The sequence below is a fragment of the Artemia franciscana genome, chromosome 21 (genome assembly GCF_032884065.1).
Source record: "Artemia franciscana chromosome 21, ASM3288406v1, whole genome shotgun sequence".
Taxonomy (NCBI): domain Eukaryota; kingdom Metazoa; phylum Arthropoda; class Branchiopoda; order Anostraca; family Artemiidae; genus Artemia; species Artemia franciscana.
This window is the reverse complement of record NC_088883.1, coordinates 15,488,514-15,502,978: the sequence shown is the minus strand read 5'-3', so window position 1 is coordinate 15,502,978 and position 14,465 is coordinate 15,488,514. Positions and strand designations below refer to the sequence as shown.

General features: G+C 37.0%; 1 protein-coding gene across 3 annotated transcripts in view; it reads left to right on the top strand.

The window, feature by feature from the left end:
• The first annotated feature begins 634 nt into the window (after positions 1-634).
• Positions 635-14,465, top strand: part of LOC136040982 (locomotion-related protein Hikaru genki-like) — a 75,324-nt gene continuing 61,493 nt past the window's right edge. The window contains exon 1 of one of the 3 annotated variants that reach the window (XM_065725459.1): positions 635-794. In XM_065725459.1, the coding sequence (XP_065581531.1) occupies positions 731-794 (64 nt within the window). In that variant the 5' untranslated portion in view covers positions 635-730. The remainder of the gene's footprint in view (positions 795-14,465) is intronic. The other 2 variants (XM_065725457.1, XM_065725458.1) reach the window with 2 other exon arrangements.

The following is a 14,465-nucleotide window of genomic DNA, read 5'->3' as shown; positions in this document are numbered from 1 at the left end:
AACAAAGCAAGCGCACGCCAGAAATGCTCTTTTGTGGAGTGAGGAATATATGAAATACGTTTCATTTACTCTTAAATGCATTTCTTAGGAATATGGATACATCAATGCAGCTTTTCTTTCGTAGCTGTATTAAATGAAACTCCCGCAAACCGGTGTGAATGTGTCCATTATTTTCAGATATAAAAACCTAATGTTTTTTTCTGTAGGAGGCCTACAGCCCTTGTAGCACCCCCCTCCCGTGGGTGTGCACCTCTTGTTGTAAATCCTCAACCCCCAAAAGACTAGATGTAAAGTGTACCATAAATTTGGATGGATTGGTTTTAATGTCAATGAATACGGATATACCTTATAATGGTATTTTTGAAGACCAGACTGCCTTTCCCTAACGTACAAATATCATTTCAAGTAGGGATAAATCCTTTTAGTAGACAGCGGAAAACAATGACAAAAAATCTGCTGATGGCCGTCACTGTATAGCCTATGTGAGGGAAATATCAAGATTTTTTTCGTCTTTGTTTTTCACTGTATAATAAAGGATTTATCCCTATTGGATATTTCTTAAAACAAATAAGTCCTCTTCTTTTCTTAAAATGTCGTTCAGAACCCTTAGGCAATAGATTGTTTCTCCGTCGTTTGCATTCGAATATTATTTGCGCAGGTCTGTTGATATGAAAACATGGAGAAACAGTTCAAATAGTTATGCATTGAAATACTGTTAGGAAACTCAAACATGTTGGAGAAGCACCTCAGTATTGTGATTTCAATGTTTTTCAGTCTTTTCAGTGCACTTACTGGTAAGTAAAATATATTTTTCACTACTAAGGATGGGCACCCACCAACCCATAGAATAGCAAAGACACATAAAAGTGCAACAAAACACGCCGAATTTTTACATCACACAGATACAAATGTAAAGATTCAAAACAATGCTACAGTAAAAGAAATAATATCACATCTCTGGAAAAAAAACACTTTTTGACCCACCTTCCTTCTTATACCTGGGAAAAATAATCCCCCTTTGTATGTAAAAACATTGATCTAGTTCACTTCTCACTGTGACAAAGCTAATTTTGTTAATATTTTCAAAACTTTCGATCATACAGAATATTTTTTCTTCTTTTTCTTACGTTTTTTAAGTCAATTAAATAAAAACAAAAGTTATTTTCAACTGAAATTAAGGAACAGCATTCAAACTTAAAACGAAAATAAATTGTATTCGATATATAAATTACTCCTTACTTTATGACGAAAAAAACTATATACGTCTAATCATTTTTTTTTTTAATCAAGCCCAGATCCAACCATGATTTCGAATACAGGCCCCATAAACCACTGATTTCTTGTGTATGCATTGTGTAGATCAGTAATTGTAAATTGATAGATTACTGAAAAATAAAACATTTAGATTCTAATTAAAAATAATAATAAAAAAAAATTTAATGAAAGTAAAGAGCGACATTAAAACTTAAAACGAACAGAAACTAGACCTCCGTTGCCTGTGCAACGGGAAGTGTTGCAGCAACTGTGCCCTGTTCCTTAGGGCACAGTTGCGGAGCAACACGTGCAACTGTGCCCTACGGGACACAGTTGCGGAGCAACAGTCTCCATTATGTCCTTCAAAGGACATTTTTCTAATGCGGCTTCGATTGTTATCTTGAAGCATCTTTGATATGGTTTTATTTCGAGCTCCTACTAAACTGAGTTTGGTAAAATGTTTAGCTGGTCCAGAAATAAACGAGAAAAAAAAAATTCTAGCTGGCCCAGAACCGAAGTTACCTCTAGAACGTCGAAACTTCGGAAATTATTTCTAAGAGAACGAAGCAACTTGGTATAAAGAACACTTCACTTCTTCTTGCATAACTTTCATAGCACTACTCGATAAAAATAAAATAGACATCAAAATCGAAAATTTAAGAAAATTTCAAAAAATCGGAACGAGATTGACTTTTCCGGAATCATTTCCCGGAATCTGTAAGAGCTACGGAATTTCATGCTTCAGTTCTCGAAAACATCAATAAAAGTTCTGGTAAAATTCTAATCCATTGACTTTTTGCTATCTTGGAAAGTTGTTGGGCTAGAGAATTGAAACTTTCAGGGATGTGTCTACAGGCTAAAGTATATTGCGGGAAGTTATTTTGAGATCCCTAACTATACCCCTTCCCCCTCCTCTATATATGTATTCTATATGAGTTCATAATTATTTTATCTCTAAAACGTTTACTTCCAAAACTAGGGCCGTCTTAACTTGACGCCAATTCGAAGTATTATGTTTCGAGACGCACATTTCGGGAATTATTTCCGGGAAATCTAAAAGAGATACGGAAATAACGTCTTATAGTTTTCTGCTTAACTTTTGATGGTCTAAACTAGGAAAATATAAAACAAACCAAATTCACCAAAAAATTTAAATTGCCCTGAGGGCATGACAAAACTTCCAAATAGAAAAACCCAAAGAAGGAATTTTATTTCGGAGAAACTATTGTAAGCTCCAGTTGTTAGGAGATCGAGACCTGTCGAACCCCGTTGGAAAAAAAATTCTAGCTGGTCCAGAACAGAAGTTACCTCTAGAACGTCGAAACTTCGGAAATTATTTCTTAGAGAACGAAGCAACTTGGTATATAGAACACTTCACTTCTTCTTGCATACTTTTCATAGCACTACTCGATAAAAATATAAGAAACATCAAAATCGAAAATTTGAGAAAATTCCAAAAAAAATCGGAACGAGATGGACTTTTCCGGAATTATTTCCGGGAAATCTGTAAGAGCTACGGAATTTTGTGCTCCGGTTCTCGAAGAGACAAATGAAAGTTCTACGTGATTTCAGCATAACTGTATTTCTAACAAGTTTATTTCCGAAACTAGGGTCGTCTTAACTTGACGCCAAACATCGAACGCAGAGTTTCTAAGAAAAAAACGGTTTTATTTTTTTTTATGGAAAACTGTTAGAAATTTTAGGAACTTCTCTGGAACTTTTTTACTCTGTTTCACGTTTCCCTTCCCTCTGAAAAATCTCAAATTTTTAACTCTTACCACTTCGGAGCTACAGGTCGCTGATCACGGCGAAAAAAAAAAACTACGAAAGCAGCAGTGTTGCTCCGCAACACAATTACTCCGTATTTGAAAGGGGTTTTTCCTCCTCAACCCCCCGCTCTTTACGCTAAAGTTTGACTCTTTTTCTTAACTCTACATTTTAAAACAGTAAAAAACTTTAGCGTAAAGAGCGGGGCGTTGAGGAGGAAAAGCCCATTTCAAATACCGAGTAATTTCTGTTCGTTTTAAGTTTTAATGTCACTCCTTACTTTCATTTAAAAAAAAACTTGTTTTTATGGCACTTGGTATTAACCAAGTGACATATAGCAGTCGCCAATTCTGTCGGTCTGTCTGTCGGTCTGTCGGTCTGTCTGTCGGTCTGTCGGTCTGTCTGTCGGTCCCGGTTTTGCTACTTTAGGCACTTCCAGGTAAGCTAGGACGATGAAATTTGGCAAGCGTATCAGGGACCGGACCAGATTAAATTAGAAATAGTCGTTTTCCCGATTTGACCATCTGGGGGGGGGAGTGGGGGCCCGGTTAATTCGCAAAAAATAGAAAAAATGAAGTATTTTTAACTTATCAGCGGGTATTTGGATCTTAATGAAATTTGATGTTTGGAATGATATTGTGTCTTAGAGCTCTTATTTTTAGTCCCGACCGGATCTGATGACATTGGGGGGAGTTGGAGGGGGAAAACCTAAAGTCCCGGTTTTGCTACTTTAGGCACTTCCAGGTAAGCTAGGACGATGAAATTTGGCAAGCGTATCAGGGACCGGACCAGATTAAATTAGAAATAGTCGTTTTCCCGATTTGACCATCTGGGGGGGGGGGAGAAGGGGCCGGTTAATTCGGAAAAATAGAAAAAATGAAGTATTTTTAACTTATGAGCGGGTGATTGGATCTTAATGAAATTTGATGTTTGGAATGATATTGTGTCTCAGAGCTCTTATTTTAAATCCCGACTGGGTCTGATGACATTGGGGGGAGTTGGAGGGGGGAAACCTAAAATCTTGGAAAACACTTAGAGTAGAGGGATCGGGATGAAACTTGATGGGAAAAATAAGCGCAAGTCCCAGATAGATGATTGACATAATCGGAACTTATTTGCTCTCTTTGGGGTAGTTGGGAGGGGGGGAGTAAGTCTTAAAAATTAGAAAAATGAGGTATTTTCAACTTACGAACGGGTGATCGGATCTCAATGAAATTTGATGTTTAGAAGGATATCGTGTCTTAGAGCTCTTATTTTAAATCCCGACCGGATCTGGTGATGGGGGCGGGGAGTTGGGAGGGGGAAACCTAAAACTTGGAAAACACTTAGAGTGGAGGGATCGGGATGAAACATGGTGGGAAAAATAAACACAAGTCCTAGATAGATGATTGACATAAACGGAACGGATCCGCTCTCTTTTGGGTAGTTGGGGGGGGGGTGTTAATTCTGAAAAATTAGAAAAAATGAGGTATTCTTAACTTACGAATGGGTGATTGGATCTCCATGAAATTTGATTTTTAGAAGGATATCGTGGCTTAAAGCTCTTATTTTAAATCCTGACCGGATCTGGTGACATTGGGGGAAGTTTGGGGTGGGGAGACCTAAAATGATGGGAAACCCTTAGATTGGAAGGATTGGGATGAAACTTGGTTGGAAAAATAAGCAAAAGTCTTGCATACGTAATTTACATAATTGGAACGGATCCGCTCAATTGCGGGGGGGGGGTAATTCTGAAAAATAAGAAAAATAACGTATTTTTAACTTACGAAGGAGTGATCGGATCTTCATGAAACTTCATATTTAGAAGGACCTCGTAACTCTGATATCTTATTTTAAATCTCAACCGGATCAAACGTAATTGGGGGGGGGGCAGTTGGGGGGACCGGAAATCTTAGAAAATACTTAAAGCGGTGAGATCAGGATGAAACTGGATGGGAAGAATAGAAACCTGTCTAAGATACGTGACTGACATAACTGGACCGGATCTGCTCTCTTTGGTGGAATTGGGAGGGGGGAGGTAATTTTGAAAATTGAGGTATTTGTAACTTACGAAAGGGTGACCAGATCTTAATGAAATTTGATATTTAGAAGGATCTTGTGCTATAAAGTTTAACTTTAGGTTCTGACCTTCTCACAAGTGCCAAATGAGCTCTTGGCTCTTGGCTCTTCCGACCTCGTCCAAATGAGCTCTTGGCTCTTCCGACCTCGTACCATATGAGCTCTCGGCTCTTCCGACCTCGTCACAAGTGCCATATGAGCTCTTAGCTCTTGTTTCGTTTAATTTCTGGACGTTTTTCAATTAATGCATGATTTGATCTTGGCTCTCCGCACATAAATAATTAAAACGAAATTCGCATATTAATCTTTTGGGATAAATGAATTTTTCATCATTTCTATCGGAAGATTTTGAGAAAAAAGGAGCGAGGGAGGAGGCCTAGTTGCCCTCAAATTTTTTGATTACTTGAAAAGGCAACTATAGCTTATAATTTTTACGAACGTTTTCCTAAGTAAAAAATATACGTAACTTACGAATTAAATTACGTAGCGAACTTCTATATTCGTATGTTTTTATTGCGTATATGAGGGGGCTCACCCCTCGTTGACACCTTGCTCTTTACATTAAAGCTTAAATTTTGTCCCAAGTCCTTAAGAATGACCCCTGAATCACAAAGGCCGTAGAATAAATAGTTGAAATTACTAAAAATAGTTTAGCGTAAAGAGCGAGGTATCACGAGGAGGTTAACCCCTCATATGAGTAATAATTTCTGTTCGTTTTAAGTTTCAATGCTGCCTCTCACTTTCAGTAGAAAAAAATTTCATATTTATTTTTTCATTGTTTTTAATGCTAGAAAATCCTGCACCCCCTCCGTTGAAAGTCTCTTCCCCCATGAGAAGTTTCTCCATGGAAAGATCCTCCCTGGTAACCCTCCCCCCTCAAATATCCCCCCAAACCCAAAAAATCCCCTGAAAACGTCTGTACACTTCCCAGTAACCATAACTATATGTAAACACAGGTCAAAGTTTGTAACTTGCAGGCCCTCCCACGGGGACTGCGGGGGAGTAAGTCGTCCCCAAAGACATAGTTATTGGGTTTTTCGACTATGGTGAATAAAATGGCTATCTCAGAGTTTTGATCCGGTGACTTTGGGGAAAAATGAGCGTGGGAGGGGCCTAGGTGCCCTCAAATTTTTTTGGCCACTTAAAAAGGGCACTAGAACTTTTAATTTCGGTTAGAATGAGCCCTTTCGCGACATTCTAGGACCAATGAGTCGATACGATCACCCCTGGAAGAAAAAAAAAAAAAAAAACAAGCATCCGTGATTTGTCTTCTGGCGAAAAATGCGAAATTCCACATTTTTGTAGATAGGAGCTTGAAACTTCTGCAATAAGGTTCTCTGATGCGCTGAATCTGATGGTGTGATTTGTTAAAATCGTATGACTTTTAGGGGGTGTTTTCCCCTATTTTCTAAAATGAGGTAAATTTTCTCAGGCTCATAACTTTCGATTGGTAAGACTAATGGGTAAAACTTGATGAAACTTGTATATTTAAAATCAGCATTAAAATGCCATTCTTTTGATGTAACTATTGGTATCAAAATTCCATTTTTTAGAGTTTCGGTTAATATTGAGCCTGGTCGCTCCTTACTACAGTTCGTTAGCACGAACTGTTTGATTTCACGCGATTTGGATATTCCTTCAAAATCTTCGACTGAACATTAGTTTTATTGACTATGTTAATAATAATGTATAAAATCGTTAATAATATTCTACTGCTGAATTTTGGAGGGTGAAAAGGGATATTATTGTATATATGGATGGAAATTCTATGTTAGTTTTTGATCTCTTACACAGCTGAAGCTATCCAGACCTCCACAATAGGGCTCTCTGATATTTAAATCCGGTACATTGTACACATAGGCTTAAACACATTGACCAATTGTATTCAAGTTGGAAAAGATAAATATTACCATTTAAAGTCGCTGAAAACCCAACTCCTGGTATTACATGTCAACCCCCCCTCCCAAAGAAATTTTCAGCTGAGATTTCCCCTTCGCCTTTTCCACCTATCTGCCGGTAGACAATCAAATTTATTATTTCACACAATTTAGAAGAAGATTGTCAGAATGGGGCGTGGCACTATTACCGACCCCCCAACCACTAATAATAAGCACTTACACATCACTGTTTGGAATTTTATGAAATATGAAGCAAATCAGTTTAGCTAAATGAATCCATAAAATAAATATTAGAAACGCTTTTATGCGACACGAATTGAGGTACCACACCGTAGCGCCCTTAATCAGGCTTAGTCTAGATATATAAAGATAAGAAATTAACGCTTAAACCCCCCTCCCCTTCTTCCTTACCTCTTACTACATTTATCTGAAGGATCATGTGTAGTTAGTCAGTTAGACAATTTGGGCACAGAAACGCAGTTTTTTAGGCATCTGCACCCACCATCCGTCCCATAAAATGGACCCACGGCATCCTTCAATATGGATGACGTACAATTATTCATCACTAAACATATTTTCATAAGAAATTTAGTGAGTCAACCTAGTTAAATAACGGTTTTGAGATAAATGTCCATATTAACGATTTATATTGTATCGACAACGTGCCGTTCAAACAGTTCGTGGTAACGAACTATAGTAAGGAGCGACCCGGCTCAATAGTATACAAAACTCTAAAAAACGGAATTTTGATGCTAAAAGATATATCAAAAGAATCGGATTTTTATGTTGATTTTAAATACATATGTTTCATCAAATTTAATCTTTGTCATCAAAGTTACGAGCCTGAGAAAATTTGCCTTATTTTGGAAAATAGGGGGAACACCCCCTAAAAGTCATAGGATCTTAACGAAAATCACACCTTCGCATTCAGCGTATCAGAGAATCTTTTAGAAAAAATTTCAAGGTCCAATTTACAAAAATGTGGGATTTCATATTTTTTGCCAGAAGACAAGTCACAGGGGTCATCGTATCGACCAATTGGTCCTAGAGCGTTGCAAGAGGGCTCGTTCTAACGGAAATTAAAAGTTCTAGTGCCCTTTTTAAGTGACCAAAAAAATTGGAGGGTACCTAGGCCCCCTCCCACGCTCATTTTTTCCCAAAGTAAACGGATCAAAATTTTGAGACAGCCATTTTGTTCCGCATAGTCGAAAACCATAATAACTATGTCTTTGGGGATGACCCCCCCCCACAGTCCCTAGGGGAGGGGCTGCAAGTTACAAACTTTGACCAATGTTTACATACAGTAATGGTTATTGGGAAGTGTACCGACGTTTTCAAGGGGATTTTTTTTGGTTTGGGTGTGGGGTTCAGGGGAGGGGGCTATATGGGAGGATCTTTCCTTGGAGGAATATTTCATGGGGGAAGAGAAATTCAATGAAAAGGGTGCAGGATTCTCTGGCATTACTATTAAAAAAAAAACAATGAAAATATAGACGTGAAAAAGTTTTTTCAATTGAAAGTAAGGAGAAGCATTAAAACTTAAAACGAACAGAGATTAATACGCATATGAGGGGTTCTAAAAATACTTTAGCATAAAGAGCGAGGTATCTAGGAGGAGATAAATACTTCGCTCTTTATGCTAAATTATTTTTAGTAATTTCAACTATTTATTCTACGGCCTTTCTGATTCAGGGATCATTCTTAAAGAATTGGGACAAAACTTAAGATTTAGTGTGAAGAGCGAGGTATTAACGAGGGGACGAACCCCCTCATATATATAATCAAAAATTTAAGAATATAAAAGTTTGTTACGTAAGTTAACTCTTAAGTTACGTATATTTTTTACTAATGAAAACGTTCGTTAAAAATTAAAAGTTCTAGTTGCCTTTTTAAGTAACCGAAAAATTGGAGGGCAACTAGTCCTCCTTCCCCACCCCTTATTTCTCAAAATCGTCTGATCAAAACTAAGAGAAAGCCATTTAGCCAAAAAAAGAATTAATATGCAAATTTCATTTAATAACTTATGTACGGAGAGCCAAAATCAGACATGCATTAATTCAAAAACTTTCAGAAATTAAATAAAAAAACAAGTTTTTTGAAATGAAAGTAAGGAGCGACATTAGAACTTAAAACGAACAGAAATTACTCCGTATGTGAAAGGGGCTTTCGCTCCTCGACACCCCGCTCCTTGCGCTAAAGTTTGATTCTTTCTCGCAACTCTACTTTCTAAAACAATAAAAGACTTTAGCGTAGAGAGCGGGGCGTCGAGGAGGAAAAGCCCCTTTCACATACGGAGTAATTTCTGTTCGTTTTAAGTTCTAATGTCGCTCCTTACTTTCATTTTAAAAAACTTGTTTTTTTTATATTTAGTTTTGAAAGGACTGCGCTATTGTGTGGTATTACGTTCGCTGCAACTGGGAAGCTACATGCATGATTTGTTGATGCTTTTAGATCGATTGGCTGTCCCAGAATTTTCAGTCGATTGGTCCTCTTTTGGGCAAAATCGTAGTTTGGTGGCAACGAACGGTAGAAATACCGCTTTCCCGTTGCACCGTCTTTTTAGTCATAGCTTTTTAGCTATAGCGTTTAACTTCCATTCAAATGAGCCCTCTCTCTCAATCTCCCAGAAATTTTGTTTCGCTAGGATCATCCCTGATAAAAATTAAATAAAAAAACCAAGTTTTTTAACTGCAAGTAAGGAGCGACATTAAAACTTGAAACGATAAGGAATTATTCCATATATGAAAGGGGTTGTCCCCTTCTAAATGTCTCGCTCTTTACGCTAAAGTTAGACTCTTCGTCTCAACTCTACTCTTTAAAACAATAAAAAACTTTAAAGATCCACCCCCACCACAGCGCGAAAAAGTCCTCCTGATAACGTTTGTACACTTCCCAATAACCATTACTATAGATAAACAATGTTCAAAGTTTTTAAATTGCAGCCCCTCCCCCCGAGGACTGTGGGGGATTAAGTTGTCCCCAAAGACATATTTATTAGGATTTTCGACTATGCTGAACAAAATGGTTATCTCAAAATTTTAATCCGGTGACTTTGGCAAAAAAGAGCGTGGAAGGGGACCCGGGTGCCCTGCAATTTTTTCGGTCACTTACAAAGGGCACTAGAGCTTTTAACTTTCTTTAGAATGAGCCATCTCGCAACATTGCGGACCACTGGGTCGATACAATCACCCCTGGAAAAAATATAAAAAAAACAGACAGCTGGAACCGTGATCTGGTTTCTGGCAAATAATACAAAATTCCACATTTTTGTAGATAGGAGCTTGAAACTTCTACAGTAATGTTCTCTGATACACTGAATCCAGTGGTATGATTTTAGTTAAGGTTTTATAACTTTTAGGGGGGTGATTCCCCTATTTTCTAAAATAAGGCAAATTTCCTCAGTCTCGTAACTTCTGATGAGTAGGACTAAAGTTGATGAAACTTATCAAACAGTTCGTGGTAACGAACTGTAGTAAGGAGCCCTATTGTACAAGTTTCAAGCTCCTATCTACAAAAATGTGGAATTTCGTATTTTTTGCCAGAAGACAAAAAATGTCTTCTGGAAAACAAAAAAGTTTGTTTGTTTGTTTTTTTGTTTTTTTTTCCCAAGGGTCATCGTATCGACCAATTAGTCCTAGAATGTCGCAAGAGGGATCATTCTAACGGAAATGAAAAGTTCTATTGCCCTTTTTAAGTGACCAAAAAAATTGGAGGGCACCTAGGCCCCCTCCCACGCTCATTTTTCTTTAAAGTCAACGGATCAAAATTTTGAGATAGCTATTTTGTTCCGCATAGTCAAAAACCATAATGACTATGTCTTTGGGAATGACTTACTCCTCCACAGTCCCTGGGGGAGGGGCTGCAAGTTACAAACTTCGGCCAGTGTTTACATATAATAATGGTTATTGGGAAGTGTGAAGCGTTTTCATGGGATTTTTTTTTAGTTTTGGGGGTGGGGTTGAGGGGAAGGAGCTATGTGGGAGGATCTTTCCTTGGAGAAATATGTCATGGGGGAATAGAAATTCAATGAAAAGGGCGCAGGATTTTCTAAAATTACTATAAAAAAACAATGAAAAAAATAAACATGGAAAAGTTTTTTTCAATTGAAAGTAAGGAGTAGCATTTAAACTTAAAACGAACAAAGATTATTACGCATATGAGGGGTTCTAAAAATACATTAGCATAAAGAGCGAGATATTTAGGAGGAGATAAATACCTCGCTCTTTATGCGATAGTATTTTTAGTAATTTCAACTATTTATTCTACGCCCTTTCGGATTCAGGGGTCATTCTTAAAGAATTGGGACAAAACTTGTGATTTAGTGTAAAGAGCGAGGTATTAACGATGGTACAAACCCCCTCATATACATAATAAAAATTTAAGAATATAAAAGTTTGTTACGTAAGCTAATTCTTAAGTTACGTGAATTTTTTACTAATAAAAACATTCGTTAAAAATTAAAATTTGTAGTTGCCTTTTTTTTGTAACCGAAAAATTGCAGGGCAACTAGGCTTTCCCCACCCCTTATTTCTCAAAATCGTCTGATCAAAACTAAGAGAAAGCCATTTAGCCATAAAAGGAATTAATATGCAAATTTCATTTTAATAATTTATGTGTGGAGAGCCAAAATCAAACATGCATAAATTCAAAAATGTTCAGAAATTACATAAAAAAAACGAAAAAAAGTTTTTTTTAAACGGAAAGTAAGGAGCGACATTAAAACTTAAAACGAACAGAAATTACTCCGTATATGAAATGGGTTGTCCCCTCCGCAATCCCTCGCTCTTTACGCTAAAGTTTGACTCTGCCACAATTCTGCTTTTTAAAACAATTAAAAGCTTGAGCGTAAAGAGCGAGGGATTGCGGAGGGGACAACCCATTTCATATACGGAGTAATTTCTGTTCGTTTTAAGTTTTAATGTCGCTCCTTACTTTCAGTTAAAAAAAACTTGTCTTTTTTATGTAATATATTTAAAATCAGCATTAAAATGCAGTTCTTTTGATGTAACTATTGGTATCAAAATCCCATCTTTTAGAGTTTCGGTTACTATTGAGCCGGGTCGCTCTTTCTACAGTTCGTTACCACGAACTGTTTGAAAGAAAATACAGATAACACGCATAACATTTCGTCTTCTTCTTAAAAAAAAAAAAAAAAAAAAAAACCTATGAGCTTGAAACCTCTGCAGTAGTGTTCTCTGAAATAAAAAGTCCGAAGGTGAGAATTTTCTTAAAATCATCCCACTTTTTGAGAGAGTGGCCCCCTTTTTCTTTTCAGGCTCGTGGCTTTTGATGGGTAACCTGAAACGTAATGAAATTGATATATTTGAGATCAGCAGAAAAAGGCAATTCTTTTTATTTATTTTTTATCAAATTCCTTTGTTTAGATTTTGTTACTATTGGCCCAAAGTTAAAAAGTGAGCCATATAACACGTAGACGATTTCAACACTGCCGCTATCTTCCTTTTCAACAATTGGAACTCTATTAACGAGTCGATGCATGAATGTATAAAACTTTGTCACAGAGTAATGAGTAAATTTTACATTTATTTTGACTACCACCAACTATTTTATATAGGGCTCAGGTATTGTTCTCCATCACTATATAGAAATTTATATAGATAAACTATATATATAGACTCTATAGTGTCTATATATAGACACTATATAGACTCTAGTCTCGACACATATAAAAGCTCCTCCTATTTTCTCTGTGTAAAAAAGCTGAGCTTAGTAGTTCGAGCAGCTTATGTGAATAATGTTGTGAATTGGTATTATTCATGGTTGTGAAAGCAGAAAAATAGGGGGCTGAGCCCGCGAAGTTGTTCGCTCGCTGTGGTCCCACCTCAAAGGTATGACAACTGAATGACATATCCGGGATTTCTAAAGGTGCGGTTTGGATGAAATTTTAGCAAATACGGAAGTTTTTAGTGCTAACTACTAATCAACAGGGAAATAGCCGGAATTTCAAAAGTAGTGGGAGAAGGATCAACGAAGTGGTGGGACTGTTTGAAACCTACCTCAAAACATATTGCCATAAAGGGGGAACCTAATAGTTCTAGCAGAGATTGTCTATTAGGTTTTACAATAATTTGTGGTTTTAGATAGCAATATTGCGTCGTGAAGCGTCAAAAATATTCCCCTGAATTTTTCCTCTTTTATACTCTTTTATTGGACAATGAGAATGTACTTCGAAATCTTATATAGGACCTTTGTTTTTCTTCTAATTAAAGGAAAAAAAAGTTTTTTTTAACTGACAGTAAGGAACGACATTAAAACTTAAAACGAACAGAAATTACTTCGTATGTAAAAGGGGCTGCTTCCTCATCAACGTCCCGCTCTTTACGCTATAATTTGGCTCTTTCTCTCAACTCTACTTTTTAAAACAGTTAAAATCTGTAGCTATTGGTATCAATATTCCATTTTTTAGAGTTTTGGTTACTATTGAGCCGGGTCGCTCCTTACTACAGTTCGTTACCCCGAACTGTTTGATAAGTAGTGGAATAGCTCTTTCCAATAAAATAGCAAACATCTGTTACGAACTGTTTTGTTGTGAACTATTTGTTGGGAAAATCTTAGTCAGCTTTCAGAAAATTGAAGGACATGAAAAGAATTGTACTTGTATTATAAGAAGAATATAAAGTAATTCGTGTTATTATTATTGTTGTAAGCATCCTGCCACAAACTTGCAAATTCATTTTTTTATGATTCATTAAGGTAATCCTCACAATTTTTTTCATTATCTTTCCCGTTTCGGGTTACGTGCAAGCTCGGGTAAAACTTGGAAAATTTCAGAATTATGTCAAGTTTATTTGAAATTATTTAATGATTGTAGTTACCAGATTTTTTTTTGTCAGTTCCTAATAGAACTTCGTTTTGTCCAGGGCATGTTCGGGGCAAGAGGGGAGGGGGTTTGGCCCCTCACTAGATCCACCAATCGTCTTGTTTGTATAATTTGCTGTAGCTCAATTACTTAGCTTTAATTTGACGTAACTATGAAACTGAAATATCACTGCGAAGCGCAAAGTTTCCTAATCAAGTGTCGTCAAGCTATGGCATTCTTCAGGTAAATCTTATTTTTACCTTGATTATCCTTATGATTTCATTCTGTTTTTCGTTCCATTCTCAACTAATATTATCTTTATATTTTGTATTATTACAGGCACACCAGTTATTTTCCTTTTTCTTTTTTATGTCTTCAGCGCATTGCATTCTTCCTTACCCCTAGACGCTCGATTCGCCCTGTTTCTTTTCCTGCTCCCCAGCTGTGAATACCAATGCAACACATACCCCTACCCATGAAAAAATTTACTCTCGCTTATATTTCTTCTGGTTTATAAATTCTCCGGAGGAGCAGCATCCCGGCCTGGCTCTGTCTAATGGTTGAGGAAATGATCGTAAGCAGAGAGGCCAAATTTCTTCCAGAAGACCCATAGCCGCTGCTCCTTTCTTCCTTTAATCACGAGGAAGGTTTAACGGTGATTCCCTCAG